This window comes from Poromitra crassiceps (assembly GCF_964638095.1).
Source record: "Poromitra crassiceps genome assembly, chromosome: 15".
NCBI lineage: Eukaryota > Metazoa > Chordata > Actinopteri > Beryciformes > Melamphaidae > Poromitra > Poromitra crassiceps.
The window spans coordinates 14,410,520-14,437,206 of record NC_139634.1 but is presented as its reverse complement, the minus strand read 5'-3'; the positions used below and the strand labels follow the sequence as shown (position 1 = coordinate 14,437,206).

At 46.0% G+C, this 26,687-nt stretch overlaps 1 protein-coding gene across 1 annotated transcript in view; it reads right to left on the bottom strand.

Annotated features, from left to right (window-relative positions):
• The window catches only part of dock2 (dedicator of cytokinesis 2), a 152,473-nt gene that overhangs the window by 74,197 nt on the left and 51,589 nt on the right, over positions 1 to 26,687 (bottom strand). Inside the window, exons 25-26 of the mRNA XM_083651749.1 lie at positions 6,373 to 6,515; positions 1,399 to 1,494 (exon numbers count right to left, since the gene is read on the bottom strand). Coding sequence (XP_083507875.1) covers positions 1,399 to 1,494; positions 6,373 to 6,515 — 239 coding nt within the window. The remainder of the gene's footprint in view (positions 1 to 1,398; positions 1,495 to 6,372; positions 6,516 to 26,687) is intronic.

Below are 26,687 nucleotides of genomic sequence, written 5' to 3'. Positions count from 1 at the left end.
TACTTCAACTCTACACTGCTATTGGCTCACACGTTTGCACCAATTAGAAATCTGCCTCCCGGTCGACACCATATTTACTATTTAACAAGCCCATATCCAAACTGCCTTGCCCCCGCATTTTATATGCTGTCCCGTAACAGTGTGTGAGCTACCACCAAGCCCCTCCTCTTCCTGTTCTCCCTCATGCTGTGTTGTTGCAGCTGTCTCATTGGGATGTACAATAAAAGTGTGTATTTTAAACAGAAGGCCCTGTGTTGTTGCCATGCTATGTGCTGCACGAGGAAACTGTGCGGCAGCCGGTGCGATGGGACCGCTTATAGAACAGAAGAACATAGAAAGAGACAGAGAGGGTGGCTCTTCTTACTCACTCACTGGTACCTCCGTTGGAACAGAAGACACAAAGAGGATAGGACAGAGGAGAGGAGGTTCTGCTTGGATTAGATGTTGGGTTCGTGTGATTCTTGAGCAAAGGTGAGATTCTTGACCCAAACAGCATCTCGGGGGCTGATGCAATGCTAGACCCGCCTGTCTGTGTAAGTGTTAAGTCAGTCAAACAGCCTGTCTGTGTAAGTGTTAAGTCAGTCAAACAGCCTGTCTGTGTAAGTGTTAAGTCAGTCAAACAGCCTGTCTGTGTAAGTGTTAAGTCAGTCAAACAGCCTGTCTGTGTAAGTGTTAAGTCAGTCAAACAGCCTGTCTGTGTAAGTGTTAAGTCAGTCAAACAGCCTGTCTGTGTAAGTGTTAAGTCAGTCAAACAGCCTGTCTGTGTAAGTGTTAAGTCAGTCAAACAGCCTGTCTGTGTAAGTGTTAAGTCAGTCAAACAGCCTGTCTGTGTAAGTGTTAAGTCAGTCAAACAGCCTGTCTGTGTAAGTGTTAAGTCAGTCAAACAGCCTGTCTGTGTAAGTGTTAAGTCAGTCAAACAGCCTGTCTGTGTAAGTGTTAAGTCAGTCAAACAGCCTGTCTGTCTAAGTGTTAAGTCAGTCAAACAGCCTGTCTGTGTAAGTGTTAAGTCAGTCAAACAGCCTGTCTGTCTAAGTGTTAAGTCAGTCAAACAGCCTGTCTGTGTAAGTGTTAAGTCAGTCAAACAGCCTGTCTGTGTAAGTGTTAAGTCAGTCAAACAGCCTGTCTGTCTAAGTGTTAAGTCAGTCAAACAGCCTGTCTGTGTAAGTGTTAAGTCAGTCAAACAGCCTGTCTGTGTAAGTGTTAAGTCAGTCAAACAGCCTGTCTGTCTAAGTGTTAAGTCAGTCAAACAGCCTGTCTGTGTAAGTGTTAAGTCAGTCAAACAGCCTGTCTGTCTAAGTGTTAAGTCAGTCAAACAGCCTGTCTGTGTAAGTGTTAAGTCAGTTAAACAGCCTGTCTGTGTAAGTGTTAAGTCAGTCAAAGCTGCATGTTCGCACTCACGATGAGGGCGTGCTCCCGTCCCATTGTGATGACTGTCTGGTTGATGATCCTCAGGAGAGACACCACGATGTCCTGGACATGCCGGAACGTTTCTCCCTGAGAGAGAGAGAGACAGAGAAAGAGAGAGAGAGAGACAGAGAGAGGAGGGGTCAGAATTCCTCAGGTGTACACACACACACACACACACACACACACACACCAACTCATGCCCTATTCTTGCAGCGTCCACTTGGGTGTATTATTGGCACCAATTCCAGGAACATCGAAGTACGTTCTGTGCTTTCAAACTTTGGATGGTCGTTAGGTTTTGTTTATGTTCCGTCTCCCTCGTCTTCGACCCTGTGAAGACAGCCAAATGTGCACGCAGAGCAAACAAAAAGCAGGCGGCTGGTTGGATAGACGCCGATTCAAATGAAATGAGAGAAGAAAATAAAGTTTTCTGAATCTAAAATTCACAGTCTGCACACTTTGCAGAGAAGCGGGCTCGACAGCATAGTCAATTAAACGTCTTCAGCATGTACCGCAAAGTCTTTGCCGGTGTCGATTTTTTGTGAACAGACTAGCAGGCTTTCTTTGCTGTTCCTATCTTTTCATTCCCTTTGAAGATACCTTTCCACCATGTTTCTTTTCCTCCACCTGCCCCGAGGGAATCAAGGGGGACTAGATATATCTACCATCTGTACGTCTCTGCCCTGAGTCACATTACTGTCTGCTCACAGGGTCTGCAGGCCTACGTCTCTTTTCAACATCTTCAATGCTACCTGAACTTTAATTCAGACCAATTTAAAAAGCAGACTTTTTTCCTGATTGGACGTAGCTCATGAAAGTTTGATAAAGTTACAGTCAATTTAGGTCTGGATATCAAAATGTGAAGAGAGCAAGCTCTCTCTCTCTCGCTCTCTCTCTGGCACTATGCCATTGCAGCCAGTCAATGGAAGCTGACTCAGACTTGCCTGGAGGTAATCACACACTAAAGAAGAATCTGCTACATCCGAGCAAAAACCTCCTTAGCATATGCTGACCCAAATGTCTTTAGAATGTGTGTGGGTGTGGGTGTGTGTGTGTGTGTGTGTGTGTGTGTGTGTGTGTGTCTACAGTATGTGAACTGATCAGCAAAGCAGAAAAGCCAAGAGGGAGAGTTCCAACCTGAGTCAGTGAATCAGCTCATCTTCCTCTCTCATGTTAGCTCAGAGTCACGTTGTTTTCCTGGCACGATGCCACTAAATACGCTCTCCCCCGTTATGGAGGAACGTTTATCAAGTGGCCGGTGGCGCTGACAGCCTTTATATTGGACGATTTTTTTTTTTATTGTTTTTATAGAAAGGCTTGGGCTCTCGCCTCAGCAGGCCACCAGGGAATATCTGTCTGGTCCAGCTTTGCGAGAGTTAAGGGGCTCGTGCATGTGTGCCACATCTCAAGTTGAACTTCTACACATGTTTTATACATAAATGAGACCCTATAGGCAGGATTAAACCAAGTCTACACTTGATTCATTTATTTCGGCACATTAAGTAGACGTACATTCATTCCCTGGAGACTTACCCTAACATAACCTAATGTTAAACTAAAAGCCTAGTAATCAACTTTTTTACCCGCCCAAATTGGGAACGCAGCTTTTATCCCAGATTGGACAAGCCGTCCCCAATTAGGTGATCTTAAGTCTGAAAATCGTCCCTGAAAGTAGTCTATGACAGACACCACACACACACACGCATGCACGCACGCACGCACGCACACGCACACACACACACACACACACACACACACACACACACACACACACACACACACACACACACACACACACACACACACAGCAATTCAACACAACCTCTCCAACAGCATCTCTCCATGGTCTCCTCTTCCCTCCTCTCTCCCTGGTTCTGCACCTCTCTCTCTCTGGTTCAGAGACATCTGTGCTGTGACGAGTTAATTAGGTATCTTCCAGAGATCTCAAAGGCGACCTTGTGGCAGCCAGCGTGCCTCGGAGGCTTCAGAGAGAGAGAGCAGCAAAAGAGATGAAAAGAAAAGAGAGAGGACGAGGTTGGAAAGGAGGTGAGGTGAAAACTCTCTCCACCCTTGCTCAACCTTTCGGAAACCGCAGTCTCTCGCAACTCTGAAATGCCTCCATCCCTGTCAAAGACCTAAGAGTGATTCACTTCTGCTGACTCTCTCCTGGCCTCTCCACGTCTCTCTGCTGCCTCTCTCTCCTGGCCTCTCCACGTCTCTCTGCTGCCTCTCTCTCCTGGCCTCTCCACGTCTCTCTGTGAGCACTTTTTCATCACCCCGCAGCCATTTTCTTGCTCCTGTAAACTAAATTGTCCATAGTTTGCTCTTTCAGTCAATTTATGTGTGTGTGTGTGTGTGTGTGTGTGTGTGTGTGTGTGTGTGTGTGTGTGTGTGTGTGTGTGTGTGTGTGTGTGTGTGTGCACATGTGTGTGTAGAACAGAAGGGCTTTTCCTCAGGACATAAGAGTGTCTGGGTTTAACAATAATCTGTGCGGTATAAAGAGCAAAAGCCTCGAAGAAACGTTGGGCGTGGGAATTCTTATTAAACTAGAGTTCATGTACAGTCTAACAATACACACAAAGCAGTGTGTGTGCGTGCGTGTGCGTGTGTGTGTGCGTGTGTGGTGTGTGTGTGTGCGCATGTAGGTGTGTGTGTGTGTGTGTGTGCGTGTGTGTGTGTGTAGGTTTGTGCTTCTGTTGCTACAGTATACTTGAAAGAAGCACTTTGAGGTTGGAACTCAATATCAATATTTATGGCTTTTCTGTGTGTGTGTGTGTGTGTGTGTGTGTGTGTGTGTGTGTGTGTGTGTGTGTGTGTGCGTGTGTGTGCACGCGTGCGCACGTGCAAGCATTAGCTTCTAATTGGTCAAGGGCTGCTTCCTTTGCACAACTGAGCAACTGAAGGCAAAACAGCTTGAAGCTCTGGACCTTCCTGTTTGGGAGACGTGCTCCTGGGGGGCACAGCAGCACCCGGGGGGCACAGCAGCACCCGGGGGGCACAGCAGCACCCGGGGGGCACAGCAGCACCCGGGGGGCACAGCAGCTCTGAGGTCAGGGAGAGCTCACAGGATGACTGTGATCCTCACTAATAAAGGAGGTTTCTCCTCATTTAAGAAGTGCAGTGGTGGGTTTGGAAAAGTCTTGTTTGCCCTTACAGTTCCCTGATTAAAAATAGGACTGATAGAGAGCTTTGTCACATGGTACAATGACAAACACCTTAAAGTCCCTGGAAACCAAAATCCACAAAAAACCTTCTAACTATTAAATTTAGGGTCTTATGTGAGTACGGTAATTGTGTGCCTCAGAAAGTGGTTTACATTACTTTCAACCCTAACCCCAAAAATATACACTTTTCTACAAGGTCTGGATTTCCATTTCCTTATTGAAGCGTGGGTGCTAAAATGCATGATCTTATCACGTCATAAGATTTAATCGAATCACACACACGCATGCACACACACACTGAAACACACACAGTAGCGCTGTGCACTCGCAGCGGCAGAGATGTCTTCCTCTCGCCGAGCAACGCACACGCACACACACACACACACACACTCCATCTCTCTTTCCTTCTCTCTCTCTCTCCGACGGAGAGGCAAATGGAGAGTCTCCGTTTCCCTCTCTCTCTCTCTCTCTCTCTCGGAGACCTGCTGCAGACGGGACACGCCCACACAGTCCGCGGGAGAAAATACACTCTAAAATCGAATTGATTCTCATGACTTTTGCCATGAATGTCAAACCTAAATTTATATACTTTGCGACGTTCATCATCGTTCAAAATGCTAAATAATAAAAAAATATTTCTGGTTTCCAGGGACTTTAAGTTCAATATCAGCAAAACCAATGAGCTTGTGGTGGACTACCAGAGGAACAGGAGGCCACGCCCCTGTCGTGGCTGTCATGCAGGGAGAGGAAGTGAAGAGCGTGGACACATACAAGTATCTTGGGGTAAAAAAAGAAGGACTGGACTCACAACAATGTAGGACTCATCAGGAAGGGACAGAGACAGAGCAGGAGGCACATTAATCCTTTGGTTGGAAGTCCCTAACCTAACCGAAGCAAAGGGTGAATGCATGCTTTCCCCTTAAATATATATATTTTTTAAATTAAGGATCTAATGGTCGTTCTTTTCTTTTTTTTTGTAACTTTATTTTTAAGGTTTTTGTTGTAGCACAGACTGCTAATGGTCGTTCTTAACGGATGTTTGTGCAAAATGCTATCTGTGTTAGCACATCCACCGTTTTTGCAGAATGGTCATAGACTGTATGAAGATAATGTTCTCAGCTACAGTGGTAAGCAAAACATTATGATCGTCACAGTGAAGTTGACCTTTGAACTTTTGGATATAACACGTCATCACTGGCCCCTGGCCTCAGGCCACGGCTGTCACCGGTGCAGAGGCATAGCAATCGATACTCAATAAGGGAAAGGCATTGTGTAACTTCAGCTCAGAATGCCATCTCCCAAATCAACCTTCATATCAGCCCCAGGGAATAGCCTTCTGTTCAGTCTCTGTGAAGTTCTATTGATTGGTCCGGCTCGACTGTAAACATCCAGAGGATACTGCCTTGCTTATTTGGCTATGCATCCGGTCCACATTGTTTGAGTTGGGGCGCAGCTCAACACTCTGTGTGTGATTCCTCTGTCTCTGAGTAGCCATCTCCTTCAGTAAAGATAGAGATTGAGAGCGATTTCCTTTTGATAGAACATGTTCACTCTTCAGGATGCACTAAGCCACACGGGATTAGGATCAGTCAGCCATCTATATCAGCAGCCATGAGGCTTTTCTGTTTGACCGCACAGGTAACATGACTTCTTGGACAGTATGTCGCACCAGGAGATAATATTGCATGGGTCTACTGTGCTTGTAGCCAATAGTGGTGGCTGACTGGTCATGAAGTCCCATGGAGGCGTGTGTGCTAAAAGAAGTGGAGGTGAAGTGATGGTGTGCTGCCAGGTGTCTCACCACGTTGTCCCTGCTGAGGACTTCCAGGATGTTGTTGAGCAGCTCCAGGCTGTTCCTCCTCTCATCGTGAGGCCCGTCGGCCATGCTGGCCAGCGCCCCGCTCAGCTCCCGCAGCATCATGGGTAACAGCACATCGCGGCACTCTGAGAGGGGAGGAAAGACACGCGATCAAAGATCACAAAAAAACAAAACAAAGAAAAAATACACACAAACACACACAAGTTAGCCTGACATCGCCAGACCAATTGACAAATGCGAAGGAGTCTGCATGGAAAGTCTCAGTTCAATTTCGATGTCCAGTTATCAACAGGTGCAGACCAAAATTCCTCTGGATGCAATTGGATAGACCTACAACCAATCAGAGGAACAATAGACCCAGACGCAATGAGAGCAACAAAACGTGCATGTGACGTTTGAACCATCTTTGGCGCTCCTCTGTCAGTCATCGTATCAAACTAGCCCCACATTAGATAAGGAGTAATACAGAGCGAAGTGGTCATTATCAGGAAATAAACCCTGAGAGGGTGATGCAGGACCCCTACGCAAAGAACTGTTAAATATACTTATTATTCCTGTGGACTGATATGACTGAATGTGGTCCTCCAGAGTAGAACAGCGGTCATAGCAGCAGTCTGCATAGCAGCAGTCGGCTGTACAGAAATAACAGACGTAGAATGCTGTGATTAACCAATCAGATCAGTATTCTAGTATCAGACGCATCTGTACAGAATTAATAAAACAAGCTGGCGGTTTCTTCAGGTTCCCAGACTAACACACAGTCACACTCACTGCTGACACAAGAACATGTGTCACCTCAGAAAAGACAACTTCACTGCACCTGAGAAATACTCTCTGGTATGAATGTATTTCTTTTCAATTTGGAAGCTATATGCATTGGGTTATAAATGGGCTTCATGGAACTAAGTATAAGGAATACATTTATAGTTACACAATTATACACCAGTGCATTAGGTTGATGCATTTTTTGGTTTTCTGAGAGAAGGGTGTTTTTTTCCCCCATTAAGTAATGTGAACAAGAGAGAATGAAGAAGGAATCTAGTAGCATTGACCTTTCCCTTCAGGCAAGCACTTAAAGGCCGGGTTTACCGTGGGGAACATGAATATATATTAATTCTTAAAAAATCTTAAATTTCGAATCCGTTGAAATTTTTGAAATTGCTTGTTCACAGCCAGAGAAAAAAAAAAATGAAAAAAAAAAAAAAAAAAAAAAAATGGGCCAGGTGACGCGTTTCGACGCGAAACGCGTCACCTGGCCCAATTTTTTTTTTTTGTTTGCAGGGGGCCTACCACCCCTGCAAACCTCCCCGCGGAGGTCTCACCTACCTTAAAAAATGAAAAAAAAAAAAAAAATGGGCCAGGTGACGCGTTTCGACGCGAAACGCGTCACCTGGCCCAATTTTTTTTTTTTTTTTTTCATTTTTTTTTTTCTCTGGCTGTGAACAAGCAATTTCAAAAATTTCAACGGATTCGAAATTTAAGATTTTTTAAGAATTAATATATATTCATGTTCCCCACGGTAAACCCGGCCTTTAACCATGAGAAACACAAACAGTCCTGAGATAAATATCATAAGATACGACCTTATCATTCTGCACTCGAAAAAGCTCCAGACAGCTGAACTTACACTCGGGACCGTTCTGTGCATCAGTCAGTTCCTCCAGCTCATGGAGACAGATTTACAGTGATACATGAGTGATGATGCCACTGCACTCTGAAGAAACCCAGCTCTCACCCCACGCTGCATGACGGACTCTTATCAATCAAGCCTCTACTTACAGTTCTTGCATGTCTGTTGCTCTATCAGCCAGACAGTCAACACATCAATCACTGCTATCCACTTTCTCTCTAACTCTCTCTCCCTCTCCCATCTCACTCTGTTTCATCCCACTCTTTAGTTGATTCATTCGTTAAGTCGGGAAACACACATCATTAGTCCATTAGTTAAAAGTTTGAATCGAATTCATTCAAGTGAAGAACTGGAGATGCACAAAATTGATCCCCCCCCCCCCCCCCAGCCAATACGAAGATATCTGCTTCTCATGGCCGATAATAATTCCATAAAGGCTAAGATGTAGTGAGCAAAGATGGATGATGTAATATTCCATAGCTGACTTAACCAAATCTAACTGACATCAATATTGTTAACACAAAACAAGGAACACTTCTGAGTTCTGACTCTTCAAATGTTCATTTATTTTTCCAACTGAAGTCTACCACTCAATAAAAAAAAATAAAAACAATAAAAAAATAAACAAAGGCTTTTATGGAGCCAAAAGCATATGGCTGCTTAGTCTGCAGGTAAAACACAATGCCCAAAGGCATAGTAGACTCTTATTGTCATGTTACTGGCGACTAAAGCTAGGCTGTAGTCGGATTTGTCCCTGTCTGGTTGTCTGTCTGACTCCCCCAAACTTTCAGCCACTGATTGGTAAATTATAGAGTAGCCTATGTAATAACCTGTATGATGAAAGAGATCTGTATGTGGGAGTATGCTGTTAATTAAGAGAAGCATTAGTCTCCCTCTACCGAGGGAGGGCGAGTCCGAGACGAGACCGAGACCATCAAAATGTGATCTTGGTCTGATCGAGACTGGTCTCGAGTACTGCAACTACAGGGTCTTTTTTTATAAATGATGAATACGAATACGAATTAGGAATGTTTAAACACTTGATAGATTATTTATTGAATGGTAATGCTCAGGCGGGCCACTTGTCTGGAGGTTGTTCAAAGTCATTCTGGGAATTTTAGGCAATCACTAAAAGTAAAGTAGATTAGCCTTGAAATACAATTACCTGATGATGATGTTAGCTAGCAGACAGAGTTCAAATAAACAATTTGACTGTGAAATGGTTCCCACTTACACACAATTTGAATGAGTTGCTTTGGAGCTATAATAGCATTAAGACGCCGACTGCTAACATTAGTTAAGTCCTAAAGTTGCAATATCCCTTCAATCTAGTTGTTGTTGCCTGGGCTGTTTTTGTGGGCTGTTTGTATACACTGTAGCCTAATCATGAATACATCCTGGACTAGCTATAGCTTCTTCTTCTTCTTCTTTTTTTAACTTAGGAGTCAAGACCTAAACTTGTAACTGTCCTTAGGCTGCTAATGATGTCCTACATAAGAAACCTATGATTGATGTAGCTCATAGTGTGTTAAGGTTTCTCTTTCCTCCACTCTATCATCCCCGAGTGTCTCTCACCCCTTGCCACATGTATCTGACCCCCCCATCTTCTCTCCCCCCACCCCGTCTTTCTAGCCGCAGGTAGACAGAGCCCATTAAAAGCTCATTTAGCCTGATGCTCGTTAGTTCCATTATTAACTGAGCCAAGGCTATAGGCCTGCTGAGTAGACCCTCGTCACAACATCCACTCCATCACCGACACGCACGCACGCACGCACGCGCACACACACACACACACACACACACACACACACACACACACACACACACACACACACACACACCTGTAGAGACAGATACAGAGGAAGTGCATGAGTCATGGAATGCCCTCAAACACAGCATAGAGAGGACTTAAGGCCTAATTATACTCTAGGTTAAAGACGGAGATGGACAGAGCCTTCTGTCCGTACTCTGCGTTCATTTCGTGCCTTTTCTGTCCGTCATCTGAAAGCTTACGGATACGCATGAAACACAGCAAAACCACACACACACTCATACATTTGGCTCTCCAACGTGAGACACATGGAAGTATGTGGGCAGTGACGATAATAATGTTTGAAACGGACGCATCTATTTACGTATGAAAATGGAGTATAAATTAGCCTTTAAACGTCTTGTTTGCCCAAGTATGTAACAATTTATGGCTGTTATCCACTGTGTATTTATGTGTTATTTTTCCATGTACTACTGAATATGTGATTTATCCTAATAAATCAAATCAAATCAAGGGGACAAGGGTTAAAGCAGCTATGAGCAACTTTTTCGATTGTTATTAAACAGTATAAATCTAATATCAATGCATCACATCTTACCTCTAATAGTAGACGAGACCAACGCAGAGTAGTCTCGCTTGAAGCCCGAGTGAATCGGCCAGTGTTAGTCTGTCTGTAGCCAGGGCAGATCAGGAAGTGAAATGAAACAGTTTGCAGCAGCCACTTCGGCCATAACCACAAAATAACTTCCAAAAACCTGTTAGAATATAACGAGAGATGTTCGCGAGAGTATGCGTGGCGTTCACATTGTTTATGCTATGTTTCTAGGCAGCGCGAACGGGTGAAGGCAGGCAGCTGCGTTTTACTTCCGGGTTTCACTTCCGCGTTTATCTGGTCCGGCGGTAAGGAGAGAGAGAGAGAGAGCCCCCTGTTGACGCGAGTTTAGACAGACACAGACTAATAATCATCTAAGGGAGTAATCTCCGATTCACACGGCTTTGGTCTCAGCTACTATTATAGGTAAGATGTGATGCATCAATATTGTAATTATACTGTTTAATAACAATCGAAAAAGTTGCTCATAGCTGCTTTAAGTGATGGATAAGGTAAAAAAAAAAGGATGACCAACAAGCAAGAGAACGGAAGTAGCAAGGCACAGAAATGTACTGTATGAAGACCAGAAGACAATCAAAGAAAGAGGGAGGTGGAGATCATGTTCAACAGATGTCTTAGGGCACCCAGCTTTAAAAACATAAAATTGTTCTTTCCAATGTTCCCCTGAAACGATTGTCTGTGAGGATACAGAAAGAACTGGGGAACATGAAACTGGGAGGCTCTGTTTATCCATCCACTCCTCCTGCCCCTCAGCAAGGTACAGGATGTGTTCTACATGCTGGCAGTGTTGTATTTGGATAGCCACGCTGCTAAATCTGTTTTATCCAATGGAGCAGAAATGTCATCATCTTTTGTTCTCTCAGCTAAACAATGGGCCTTGTTTTATAGCACTATTTTAGAGTATACAGGCCCTGGGAAATGACCCAACTGCTTTCCAGTAACTGGGTGTGCTATTAAACAGGTGGGTACCTCCATTCCCTGGTGAAATGACCCCCAAAACCACCTGCGTCTTTCCCTTGTATTGAGGTAAGAAACAATCAGCTGATGTTCTCAGTGTCGGATGGTCGGGCGAGAGAAGATGAAATGGAGAGCGGGGGGGAAGGGGGGGGGGTTAAAAGGTGTCCTGTCACATGACGCCTCGTGCACTTTTCGGTTTACATAGCGTTTGCGTTTCATAGCGCAGGAGCCAAGAATAATGGAAAAACTAGCCACACCAGCAGTTTTCAAGGTCCAGGCCTACTTTGGCCCAAGCTGAATGTGCAGGAAAATGGAAGACTCGATTTACTCAAGTTGTTTTCATTAGATTACAGCATATTGGGGTTGTTTTTTCAATTTCAGAGAATTAGTATTACATTATGTCATTTGCTCTGTCTCCATTGTGTTTCACACCAGCTTTTTTTTTATACATAAACAGTGCAAATCCCTCCCTCATGCAGAGAAATACTGAAAGCTAGACTTACAGTACAAGCAGTTCAGTTCTGGCAAATCTAACCACTTCAACATGATAAATATGAAACATAAATAATTTGATGAGACAAAATCCATGTATTTTCATTTAATCATATCAACAAAAACGAAACAAAGAGGGTATGTATAGCCAAAATGTATCTAAATAATGTGGGTCCACGATAACTGACACAAAATATTTTAAAAAGATTACGCTAAATGTAATATTGGTGAATGCATGCATGGTTCTACTTCCACGTGTACACCTGTGTTTGTATGCACCAGCAGCACCAAGTCAGCCATGAGGAAAGCCTGGCCAGCAGGCACTGACACATACATGGATGTCAAAGCCTCAGGGCAGATCCAGGGATGCTACTGAACATTTTGTAATTGAGGCCTCGCCATCTGCGCACGCACACACACTAATATACACAGAGACATGTGCACACACACACACACACACACACACACACACACACAGACATGTGCACACACACACACACACACACACACACACACACACACACACACTAATATATACACACAAGCACACACACTAATATACACACAGACATGTGCACACACAGAGATATATACACACACTGATATACACACACACACTCACACGCGCGCAAAAATGCAAAATTTACACCAACAGAGCTTCAAGTACTCATCTATATTCAATTCCAAATGCCTGTCTACTCTTGTAATCTCTGTCTTCGATTATTCCCTCTGCCAACGGAGTTTGCTGGGAGGTCGGGTTTGTCTGTCTGTCTGTTTGTCTGCAGGATGTGTCAAAAAGTTAGGAAGGGATTTACACAAAACCTGGCAGAAAAGCAGGTCATGGGGCCACCTTAGACCTGCTTCACTTTGCACGGCCACTGGCGAAAAGGGGGCGTGGCAATGGCCATGGCCAATCACAAAAAGGTGCCTAACTTCCAAACGGATTCACGTAACACCACAAAACTGTGTCGAAAGGTTGGCGGCGGTATACGCCCTACCGAGTAGGGCTGTCACTTTTTCCCCCAAATAAAATTCGAACGAACTTTAATTGCCCGAAATTCGTTCGAATATATTCGAAGTTTTTTGGTTAATAATTTTTTTTTTTTTTTTTTTTTTTCAGTCCAGCAGCCTGTTGCACCAGCTGAACGTAAGTTCTGTCTTAAGTTAGGGTGTAAAGTTCACACTAACTGCTACGTTCAAACTAGTTAGTTTGACACTAAAGTTGTGTCTTTGTTTGGTTGCACCACGGAGACGTAAGGTACATCTTAACTAGTAGACCCTAAAGTCCATACTAACCAAAATAGTGTCGCAGACAATGACGTGTACAGTATCTGTGACCAATCAGTGAAAAGCACGGTGGAAACAGTGTTTATTTACGGTTGTTTAAGTGGAGTGAAAACAGGACATGTTGCCCACTGCAAATTAGTGCTTTCATATTTCATCAACACTAATCAAATGAGAACGTTATTGAGTAACGTTCGTTTAGGTTCATATTACTGTTAACATTTATCTGTGAGCTCTTCATCAGTATTGTAGGCTATACCACCATCCTGCCTCACTAAATTGTTGCGGTTATTTTAATTTGTATGCAGTGCTGCAGCTTGTGGGAAACAAAAGCGTGAGTCATAAATATCAAAGGGTGTAATTTATCACGGAGAGCGCGTTGCGGACGCAAAACAACGATGTGCCACGGTGCCAAGTTGCAATCCGTGCCGACTGCTATTTTACGGAGGACTTTACACCTAGTAAGACGTAGGTGTAAATTTTAAGTTCTAATTTATGCCTACGTTGTAACTATTTCACTTGGTGCAACCCAAATATTTTTAGTAGTGCGTAAACTCGGACTTAGTGAGACTTTACGTTCAAACTAGCTTACGTTTCAACTTACGCACAGCTGGTGCAACCCACTGCAGGCCACCGGGCATCAGCCCGACGTGTTAGCTTGGACGCTCACAGTCACAACACTGCCTCACAAACTTGGCTGCATCCAACTCGAGACAACTTTTCAGACCCTGGAGACAATCTTTCTCAGAAGAGACTAACGCGACAAATCTGGAGACTTTTTCTGACGTGGGATTAACACTTTCAGTGCCACGGCCCTTGGGCAAAAGGTTGCTTGCTGTGCCACATAGGCCGCAATGCATTTTAAAACAGTCATATAATTTCTTTAATAATTACTATGTAAACACTGAACACGCACAAATAACGATGAGACTCTCTTCTATCACCTGCAAAAAAAAGTTTATTGATCCCATTTTCCGTTCTTTAGTTATGAGCCGGAGAAGATAGCTTGATCGAACGAAAAACAGAGCTTTTTTTCTACGAGCTGAGATAATGAGCCTTTTGTGAAATTAAACATTTCAAGCACATCACTGACTCTGAAGCTAATTTTCTGATGTAGTCACACCTCAAAAATAATTTCCTTCAATAAAACAGTGAAGGCAAGGGAATTTTGTTTGGAAGAATAATATTTTTAGCTGAAACCAGCAGCGCTGGCGCCTGCATGCGCTGCTGGTTGCAGCTTCTTGCTGATCTTTTGCTGCTGGTGGGCATCGGATATTCTGGCTTGCGTTTGCCAACCCTGTCCTGCTGTCTGGGTCTGTGTTGTGTACTTGGCTCTGCGTGCCCACCTCCCCCCCTCCTCCTCCCCCCCCCCCCCCGTTGTGGGAGGAGTGTCTCTCTGCTCTGCTGTTTTCTCGTTTTCTCTGCCTGTGCTCAGCACTGAAAAAGTCAGCTAGATCCTGCTTTTTTACAGCCGCGTGTACCAGCTCCCATGCTTCGAGTTGAGAATAATAACAAATCCACGGCTGATCATGTGTTGCAGCGGACACGGAGGCTGTTGCAGCGGACATCGAGGTGCTCAATTGTGATAGCAGATTGGCTGCTGCAGGGGCACAGCTAAACGTTGCTTCAATGAAGCCGCTGCATACGGACGGATGCGATGCGATTTCCTTCCCCCCAATGACTTCTTCTGTGTGTTTCACTCCACGTTCTCTCATCTGGAGAGCGCTGTCGCCACCTAAGGGTTCTGTAAAATAGGTTAGACACATTCAATACCTCTGAATATTGTAAGAGGCGATGTAAGAGGCATAGATCGACACCCCCCCGTCAAAAAAAAAAAATCGAGTTATGACGCCATTTGGCGTCGCTGGCACTGTACGGTAAATTTCTAATGACGCCATATGGCGTCGCTGGCACTGAATGTGTTAACATTACCACCAAGCAGCAGTTGGTTAATTTTGGTTCATAAAAAAAAAAAAAAAAAAAAAATAATAATAATAATAATAAAAAATAAAATAAAAATTCGAACATTCAAATTACATTTAGAAAACGAACCCCTCCCCCCACATTCGAAGTTGCATTCGAATTTCGAATGAAAAGTGACAGCCCTACTACCGAGTGCCCTCTAGTTATTATTATGCCGACGTGTGTGTGTGTGTGTGTGTGTGTGTGTGTGTGTGTGTGTGTGTGCGCACGCTCGCACAAGCATATCTTTTTTGTTATTGGGTTGGTGTTTTCCTATTGTGGGGTTTATAAGAGGAGGAGTATATTTTGTGTGTGTGTGCATGTGTGTGTGTGTGCATGTGTGTGTGTGTGTGTGTGCGTGTGTGTGTGCATGTGTATGTGTATGTGTGTGTGTGTTTGTGCGTGTGGCTGTCTGTTCCTCTTACAGAGAGCAGCAGCGGTGATGTCTCAGCAGCCGACTCATCCCGGCACCGCTCCATTATTTCCCCATGTGACGGCTTAACACAATAAACCACTGCACACGGTAATAAGATGCCATCTCAATTACCCAGAGCCATCTAAATCAGAGGCCGCTTCCTCTCTCGCCCCGTCCCTCTCTCTCCTCCATCCAGAGCCATCTAAATCAGAGGCCGCTTCCTCTCTCGCCCCGTCCCTCTCTCTCCTCCATCCAGAGCCATCTAAATCAGAGGCCGCTTCCTCTCTTGCCCCGTCCCTCTCTCTCCTCCATCCAGAGCCATCTAAATCAGAGGCCGCTTCCTCTCTCGCCCCGTGCCTCTCTCTCCTCCATCCAGAGCCATCTAAATCAGAGGCCGCTTCCTCTCTCTCCCCGTGCCTCTCTCTCCTCCATCCAGAGCCATCTAAATCAGAGGCCGCTTCCTCTCTCGCCCCGTGCCTCTCTCTCCTCCATCCAGAGCCATCTAAATCAGAGGCCGCTTCCTCTCTCTCCCCGTGCCTCTCTCTCCTCCATCCAGAGCCATCTAAATCAGAGGCCGCTTCCTCTCTCGCCCCGTGCCTCTCTCTCCTCCATCCAGAGCCATCTAAATCAGAGGCCGCTTCCTCTCTCGCCCCGTACCTCTCTCTCCTCCATCCAGAGCCATCTAAATCAGAGGCCGCTTCCTCTCTCGCCCCGTCCCTCTCTCTCCTCCATCCAGAGCCATCTAAATCAGAGGTCTCTTCCTCTCTCGCCCGTCCCTCTCTCTCCTCCATCCAGAGCCATCTAAATCAGAGGTCTCTTCCTCTCTCGCCCTGTCTCTCTCTCTCCTCCATCCCTGGCTCTGCTTGTCATCCCTCGCTCGCGGGAAGATAGAGCGCTGGAAGAGATGAGGACGTTTGGGGGCGCAGCGACAAGTAAATCTAGGAGGCTGAGAGGCAGGCTGGGGCCAGGCCAACCATCTCCTCTCCGCTTGTTGACGGCTAAATGTCTCTCTCAGCAGCTTTTTCATCTCTCCGTGCCTCTTGTGTGTGTCTCGCCTTCTCCCTCGCTTTCTCTCGCTGTCGTTCATTTGTCGTCCTCCCTGCGCGCCCTATCCCCTGTGCCACACTCCGAACCCTCATCTGAAATTTAAAGTGCTAGCTGTCCTCTGTCTGTATTCAACTGGGTGCCTGTCTGTCCATGCCTGTCTCTTTGGCAGTCGGGTCTGTGTCTGTGCTTTCATCCGTCTCTCCCTCTCTTTCTCTCCGTCTCAACATGTGGACTTGGTCCAAACGATGCTGCCACAGCTGCTCTGCTGCTGCATGAGTCTTTGGATATGCTGATGGGAAATGGTTTCATCATTTAGCGGGCAAATATGTTTCTGATTGAAAATGTACAAAAGAAGATGGTGTCTGTGTGAACGAGCACTCACCAGAAAAACTATAGAGGAAGTCATAAGATGATAAATCATAGATGATCATGCAGCGCGCCTGTGAGTGACATAGCAATAATGATCATTGGGATTGTGATGTCACTGTGATTCCAGGGACAGTGTTGATAAGAATTGGTACAAAGCACAGCCACTGACACCCAGCAGCAACAAAGTGCCCCTTAATGATAGTCAAATATTTCCTCAGGAAGGATGGCTTTAATACAATGGTTACCGACACGTGTGTGGTGTCTGGCTCAGTTTGCGGCCGACAGCACACGCCTGTCTCGTTTGTTTGTGAAAATCATTTGATATTGATTTGGGGACAACAGCATGGCTGGCTGGCTAGCTGGTCTTGTGGTTGAGCGTGCTGCCAAATGATGTGTGTGTCAACCGTACGCTATGTTATTGACTTTGAAACTTGCTACTTGCTAGCATAACGTTAGCTTAACTTGCTAGCATAACGTTAGCTTTCTGCCTCAGAGCCAAAGGGTTCTATGAGCTGAGCGGATCATCTCCTGTTGCCAGCTAATATTTACTGGAGCATGAACAACGTTTCCATGGCATGAGGTGGGATGGTAATGAGTGTTCCAGGTATCAGTCAAATCCTCAGGTGTTACCAGTGAGAGCTTGTGAAAAACTTTAGATTTTGATTGCAAAATGCATGAAAACGTAAATTGTATTATGTTTTTCTTTGGCAAGACCATGGAATAAACGAGTTAATGCCCTTTGATGTGTCCAATATCACAAATTAATGGACTTCGCAGAGGCACCTCCCCATCGTCCATTCGTTTCTGATAATGGACACTTCCAGTGCATGTTGATCCTGTTCACTAATGAAAGTGGAGTTGGGCGTTAGGCTGGGACTGAAGTTTTCACACCTAGCTTTAATTTGCAGTCGCAGGTTTTACTCACTCTTGTCCCCCACGGTGTGTAAATGGCCATTATTCTCTTTCTTTCCACCTGTCTTTGCCCGTCTCTCTATGACTCACCCGCTAATTGCTTCTCTCCCCCTCCCTTCCTGCCCGCTCCTTCTCCCGTACGACTATTAAACTGATAGATCAATTAGTGTGTTGGCAGCACTAGCTTTTACAGCTTTTTGATCAATTCCACCAAAGGCAGATCAATGCTAGACGATTGCTCTGTGGTCAAATCTCTTATTGTTTTTGATTGATGGACACTCTTATTCCTGGATGCCTCTCATAGTGGAGTCATACTTCATGAAGCTGATGGCTCTGATTGAGCAAATGTCTGATCTTGGCTTTTTAAGTCCCACCTTGGTTGATATACCGAGCACACGAGCAGATAAAAAAAAAAAGGATTGTGCCAGTAGAGACAGGAAACCCAATTGGGCTTATTCTAGGTGTCTACCTAAGAAATATTAAACCAATATTAACAATAATTCGATCAAAGCATACAAGAAAACATGAAGACCAAGAGAAAGATGAAGAGAAATGTCATGGAGGTCGATGTTTTTGGTGGTGTCTGGACGAGATTCTGGCTGAAATAGGATTATAATACGAGTATGACCTGCCGTGTTTGCCACAAAGAGAAACACAAAGAAGCAATTCATTTCTCGGCACAACAACAATGAAACTTGAAAACACCAAGGATCACAATCAGTTTAATGGCCGGTGGGAAAACATTTTTGGACGGTAAATTTCGTCAGGTTATATGAGCCCAAAAAGTTAATTTTGGACCCTGATCGTCAACACCGTCTAGAAAACGTATCTTACATTGTTTGCTCTGCTGCTGTAATGAGCCACTTTCCACTTGGGGATGATTAAGCCTTCAACATAATTGCAGCAAAATGTTACTTTGAGGTAAACTGAGAGACATATTATTACAATGAGCCTGCAGTGGAAAGGAGGCCAGTGACTGCACCAAGCTGCTCCCTCACTTTGCCTTCCATCTGTACTGTATGTTAGAGCACATCTCTACCAGGGGAACTGCCGGGTAACGGGCGGGTGAGAGACTGAGCGTCCCTGTCCTGTCCTTGCCTGTCCTGTACTCAGTCTCTGTCTGCGAGGATCACCCACAGACAAAGGCATGGCACAGAATATCAATGAGACGGAAAGAGAGTGAGACACAGAGGCATTTCCCAAAATGATTAAACTCCGTTCATATTGCCCCATTAGTCCCATCCATCCCTCCATTGTCCCCATCCTCTCATCCACAACCTCCCAAACTGCTGCAACTGCAAACACTGAACCACAAGCTACCCCCATTCTCTATTCCTCACTCACTCACTCACTCACTCACTCTCTCTCTGTCTCTCTCTATTTGCCTTCTGAGACAATCAACCCACATCTATATAGCAATCATGGCCTTTTTGAGTAGGGATGCAGAACAACAGTCAAGCATGATGTGACCAGTACCAGGAGGACACGTGTGCGTGCGCACACACACACACACACACACACACACACAGGTTGCCATTTCCTGGACCAAATCTACGTTAACATTGTAATTGAGGTGTGGCAGTCAGGCAGAGTCCGCTGGGTATTTGTGAGCGTGACCTCGATACAGTTACTACATAGCATGAGATGAAACTTAATGTAACGCAACCTGACGCAACTTCACGGCACAGCATCAAATAAGATATGAGAGCAAGACCGTGCAGCATGTGAGGGAGGGGGGGGGGGAGAGAGGAGTGGAGAGGAGAGCAGAGGAGAGAAGAGGAGAGAAGAGGAGGGGAGAGAAGATGAGGGGAGAGGAGAGGAGAGGAGAGGAGAGGAGAGGAAGGGAGATGAGGAGAGAAGAGGAGGGGGAGGAGATGAGGAGGGGAGAGGAAAAGAGAGGAGTGGAGAGGAGATGAGAGAAGGGGAGAGCAGAGGAGAGAAGAGGAGGGGAGAGGAGAGAAGAGGAGGGGGAGGAGATGAGGAGGGGAGAGGAGAGAAGATGAGGGAGAGGAGAGAAGAGAAGAGGAGAGAAGAGGAGGGGGAGGAGATGAAAGGAGGGGAGAGGAGAGAAGAGGAGGGAGAGGAGAGAAGAGAAGAGAAGAGGAGAGAAGAGCAGAGGAGGGGGAGGAGAGGAGAGAAGAGAAGAGGAGAGGAGAGAAGAGTAGTTGAGGGGGAGGAGAGGAGAGAAGAGAAGAGGAGAAGAGAGAAGAGGAGATGAGAGGAGAGAACTAAATTAAACAGTGAGATGGTTCCTAAGGGAAGAGAGCGGAGCAGAAAAGAGCAGAGCTGTGTGTGACAGTCGGAGACACAGCAGTCACGATGATTATCCTGTTTTTATGATTCATATTTCTGTGACTGACTCTTAATATGCGGCCATATATGGGCATATGGAGGCTCACTGGACCACAGTCAACCTGTTACACACACACACACACACACACACACACACACACACACACACACACACACACACACACACACACACACACGCGCACGCACAGTCGCACACACACACCCCCCAGGGAGCAGCCGTAAAGCTGACAGCTTTGAAATAGGCTGAGGGAATGAAATACATATTAATAAACGCATGCAAACACCTGCTTACCCTCAGGCTAACGCTAACATGCATCTTCCACACCGGTTTTCAACACATCTGGTTTCAAATGGAGTTTTATTGAAAGTAAGATATTAAAACATCCTGATCTCACTTTGAAGCTATAGATTTAGTCAGCATGGAGATAGCAGGTTCAATCTGGATTCAAAGCCAGATCCTGTTTTGCATCGTTCTACATCTAGAGCTCTCCTGGAAGCCAGATGTAAATAGAAAAAGCACACTCAGCATCGTTACAGCTAGAGCAGAAGTCACCTGTCACTAATGCTGATTGGTACAGAACGTGGGAGCAGCCGAGATCACTCAGCACTGATTAAATCCAGACCATAATAACCGTACAGCACATCAGTCATCCATATTCATCACCCACTGACATGCATCTGTTAAGTAATCGCAGCGGGGGGGGAATATAGAAGTGGGCGTGAACAATGTCAACAATACTGTATAATACGCTGCAGTGAAACGCAAGCTATTTAAGTAATGAGATTGTCGCTGTTTATACGGATTGATGTGACTGATACGCTCAGAAAAACTCTTATGTATTGCTGTCAAATACTATAAAGGAGAGTTCCAGTCAGATAGCTTCTCAATCAATGTCTCCATTTATCACAGAACAGGGCTTCTTTATGGGTCATTTGCGGGTCATGTTACAGTGATAGCTATAACAGGTAGCTGTAACAATTTATTTTACAAGAGTATTACCGTAAAATGGATGGGCTTTCCCTCAATCTGTTTTATGTGCAATACAAGACGACAAGAGACATGACTGTAGTCTGTACAGATGGAGGAGACAGAGACATGACTGTAGTCTGTACAGATGGAGGAGACAGAGACCTGACTGTAGTCTGTACAGATGGAGGAGACAGAGACCTGACTGAAGTCTGTATAGATGGAGGAGACCTGACTGTAGTCTGTACAGATGGAGACAGAGACCTGACTGTAGTCTGTACAGATGGAGGAGACAGAGACATGACTGTAGTCTGTACAGATGGAGGAGACAGAGACATGACTGTAGTCTGTACAGATGGAGGAGACAGAGACATGACTGTAGTCTGTACAGATGGAGGAGACAGAGACATGACTGTAGTCTGTACAGATGGAGGAGACAGAGACATGACTGTAGTCTGTATAGATGGAGGAGACAGAGACCTGACTGAAGTCTATACAGATGGAGGAGACAGAGACCTGACTGTAGTCTGTACAGATGGAGACAGAGACCTGACTGTAGTCTGTACAGATGGAGGAGACAGAGACATGACTGTAGTCTGTACAGATGGAGGAGACAGAGACATGGCTGAAGTCTGTACAGATGAAGGAGACAGAGACCTGACTGTAGTCTGTACATATGGAGGAGACAGAGACATGGCTGAAGTCTGTACAGATGGAGGAGACAGAGACATGACTGTAGTCTGTACAGATGGAGGAGACAGAGACATGGCTGAAGTCTGTACAGATGGAGACAGAGACATGACTGTAGTCTGTACAGATGGAGGAGACAGAGACATGACTGTAGTCTGTACAGGTGGAGGAGACAGAGACATGACTGTAGTCCAGGGGTGGGCAATTATTTTTCATGGGGGGCCACATGAGAAACCCAGATTGTTGCCGGGGGCCGAACAAATATTGTCATGCCGTAACCCATGGATGGGTAACTTTGATGATAGAGAGGGCCACAAAAAATTTCCTCGCTACCAGGTTTTGCTGAGGGCCGAACGGCGCCAGCGTGAAAAATTTGGTGCATTTGAAGCCACGTTTAGAGGAATAACTCATTTTAAATTAACAGTTGTGATATTATTCAGTCTTAACCACCAATATTTCATCCTTTTCTCACTCACTCCTATGTCACCACCTGCTCTCAGGGCTTGAAATTAACTTTTTTGACCACCTGCCAATATGGCTGCTAGATTTTAAAGTTACCAGCCAATTAGAATTTCCACTAGCCAAAATGTTTTTCTTGAAATAAATCAGAATATGAGTGGGTTAATTTAAGCATAAGTATCAGTAAGTGGCCCGGGATGATCAAAGCCTGTGTTGAGGGTCACACGAACAAAAATGCAGTCTTGAAGCTAAATAAATCCAAAACCAATGAGTTAATTATTTAAATTTCTAATTCAATGTAGCCTTTTAGTCATAAAGATTATTGAAAGATATTCCATATTCCAGACTGAAATGCTATAACAGAAGTGGAGTATTGGCCAGAATGACATGAACATTTGGACACTTATTCAGCGGGTATCTTGCATGTTGCGTTCAGGTGCACTGTGTAAAAAAAAAAAAAAAAAAAAATTGCAATTCCATCGCGGGCCACACAGGTGGCGCCCGCGGGCCGCATCCGGCCCGTGGGCCGTAGTTTGCCCATGTATGATGTAGTCTGTACAGATGGAGGAGACAGAGACATGACTGTAGTCTGTACAGATGGAGGAGGGGGAGAAGGGAGGCCTGGCTGACAAGATAGAGAGGGTTAGTGGATGGACTCAGGGCCTTGGACCGGCTTTGCGAAATGAGTGGGCAAACAAAATGACATAAAGTCCCTCTGCTCTCCTGTCCCTGAGAGTCTTTTCCTCCCCTTACCAGTATTGATGCTCTCAATCTGTCACAGTGATCGCCTGACGGCATAATAATCTGCCCAAATTGACCAGTAATGCTACTAGTAAATGTCATTTATTCTCAAAACCAGATTAACCCATGTGACAGTGTGCGCGTGCGCATGTGTGTGTGTGTGTGTGTATGCATACGTACGTATGTGTGCGTGTGTGTGTGTGCGTACGTGTGTGTGCACGTACGTACGTGTGTGTGCGTGTGTGTGTGTGTGTGTATGTGTGTGCGTGTGGATACGTGTGCGCACGTGTGTGTGTGTGTGTGTGTGTGTGTGCGTATGTGTGTGTGTGTGTGTGTGTGTGTGTGTGTGTGCGTACATACGTGTGTGTGTGTGTGTGTGCGTGTGCATGTGTGTTTACAGTATGCGTTTGCCAAGACCCTTAATCCCAGGAGGGTATGCTGAATAAATCAAAGGAACGTTTTTGAAAGAGAAATCCAATCCCTTCAAACATCGCCCGTGGATGCAACTGGTTCTGAGACAGCCAGACACACACACACACACACACACACACACACACACACACACACACACACACACACACACACACACACACACCAGCATGCAGCAGGCTATGCTGCATTAAGGTGGAAAACACATGGTGTAACTCCCTTGTCATACCAACACATAGCCCCCTTCCAGCACTGTGTTGTCACTGGCTGTGCAGCTCATACACCAAATAAACCTTCTGTGTGTTGTGCCGGTGTGCCTAGCCATCACAGCGCTCCACAGCGCCCCCTCTGGTCGGAAGCTAACACACAAGAAGGCACAGCGCCATCTTTCCATTTGCAAAAAAAAATATATATATACATCTCATAACGATCATATAAGGGACTGTGTATGAGCTGTGTAGCCACAACACAGTCCTGAAAGGGGCTTATACAACACAAATAAGCTTTCTCAATGCAAATGGAAAGAAGTGGAGAATAATGTATTACATGTTGACAGGATTACAGCAACCTCATGACAACAAATGCAACCCAATAGCGTTAGTGAAAAAATCAATCGATAGTAATCAGATTGTTCATAAGATTAGAATGTTCTAAATCTTAATCATCAGATTAGAATTTTTTTAATCTTAGTTGATTATTGTTTGGATTACTCTGGAACCCTTTTTACTGGAACAGTAAAATAATTTTGATTGTGGTATTGATGATATTAAGAGTTCTAAATTATATTATTGGGAATAGCTGTCCCACTGTTACTTCATATAGTCCAGACTTTGGTGAGAAAGTACTGCAAAACGCGCACGCGCGCACGCACTCACACACTCACACACACACACACACACACACACACACACACACACACACACACCTACCTCTTCCATCATCTCACCCAGACTGTCCTGTCAGTGGCTTGACATTTTTTTTTCTTTTTTAGTGGCTTGACATTTGTCCCTGGAGAGTGAGTTTGGCAAGCGCGGTCAGGCAGACAGTCAGACAGACAGACAGACAGACAGACAGACAGACAGGTAGGGCTATTAAATATGTATTGCAGTGCAGAGATAGGCCACCAGAGGCCATTAGCTGTTCGAGATGTATAATTTAGCTCTCCTGCATATCTCAGCCTCGTGGACGAATGGCGCCCTGGCATACAAGCCCTCTGATTAGCATCCCAATGCTAACATGCATCTCAATTAGAGGGAGTGCCAGGCCTCATTTGGCGAGGCAGGGATCGAGATGGAACGGGCAAATTTATAAATGAATCGAATAAATAAATAAGCAGTGGGCTGGAGGAGAGGAGAGCAAGTGTGTGTGTGTGCGTGTGTGCGCACGCATGTGTGTGTGTGTGTGTGTGTGTGTGTGTGTGTGTGTGCAGGGTTGTGTATGCTGACCAATGACATGCCGGTCAGCTGACAGACTGATTGAGTGTGCCTTAAACTTTCATGGCCTCTGAGTGTTTAATGTCAAAACAAGTCTTCTCCCTCTTTATCGCACCACCCTTTCTTTCCTCTCTCCCCAAGCCATGTCTGTCTCTTCCCCGCTGCCCCCACCCACCTGTTCTCTCCATCCTATCCACCACCCACCTGTTCTCTCCATCCTCTCTCCACCACCCACCTGTTCTCTCCATCCTCTCTCCACCCACCTGTTCTCTCCATCCTATCCACCACCCACCTGTTCTCTCCATCCTCTCTCCACCACCCACCTGTTCTCTCCATCCTCTCTCCACCCACCTGTTCTCTCCATCCTCTCTCCACCACCCACCTGTTCTCTCCATCCTCTCTCCACCACCCACCTGTTCTTTCCATCCTCTCCACCACCCACCTGTTCTCTCCATCCTCTCCACCATCCACCTGTTCTCTCCATCCTCTCTCCACCCACCTGTTCTCTCCATCCTCTCTCCACCACCCACCTGTTCTCTCCATCCTCTCTCCACCACCCACCTGTTCTTTCCATCCTCTCCACCACCCACCTGTTCTCTCCATCCTCTCCACCATCCACCTGTTCTCTCCATCCTCTCCACCACCCACCTGTTCTCTCCATCCTCTCCACCACCCACCTGTTCTCTCCATCCTCTCCACCACCCACCTGTTCTCTCCATCCTCTCCACCACCCACCTGTTCTCTCCATCCTCTCTCCACCACCCACCTGTTCTCTCCATCCTCTCTCCACCACCCACCTGTTCTCTCCATCCTCTCTCCACCACCCACCTGTTCTCTCCATCCTCTCTCCACCACCCACCTGTTCTCTCCATCCTCTCTCCACCACCCACCTGTTCTCTCCATCCTCTCTCCACCCACCTGTTCTCTCCATCCTCTCCACCACCCACCTGTTCTCTCCATCCTCTCTACCACCCACCTGTTCTCTCCATCCTCTCTCCACCCACCTGTTCTCTCCATCCTCTCCACCACCCACCTGTTCTCTCCATCCTCTCCACCACCCACCTGTTCTCTCCATCCTCTCCACCACCCACCTGTTCTCTCCATCCTCTCCACCACCCACATGTTCTCTCCATCCTCTCTACCACCCACCTGTTCTCTCCATCCTCTCTCCACCACCCACCTGTTCTCTCCATCCTCTCCACCACCCACATGTTCTCTCCATCCTCTCCACCACCCACCTGTTCTCTCCATCCTCTCCACCACCCACCTGTTCTCTCCATCCTCTCTCCACCACCCACCTGTTCTCTCCATCCTCTCTACCACCCACCTGTTCTCTCCATCCTCTCTCCACCACCCACCTGTTCTCTCCATCCTCTCTCCACCACCCACCTGTTCTCTCCATCCTCTCTCCACCACCCCCCTGTTCTCTCCATCCTCTCTCTACCACCCACCTGTTCTCTCCATCCTCTCTCCACCACCCACATGTTCTCTCCATCCTCTCTCCACCCCCCACCTGTTCTCTCCATCCTCTTAACCACCCACATGTTCTCTCCATCCTCTCTCCACCACCCACCTGTTCTCTCCATCCTCTCTCCACCCCCCACCTGTTCTCTCCATCCTCTCCACTGCCCACCTGTTCTCTCCATCCTCTCCACCACCCACCTGTTCTCTCCATCCTCTCTTTTTCTGAGTCAAATCCCTCGTTCCCTCCTTCTCAACCAGCCTCTGGCTTTTCCCCCAGCCCTCTCTCATCCATCTTTCCCTCACCTCTACTTACCGCCCTCGCCCCGTCCCTCCTTTGCTAATCATTGTG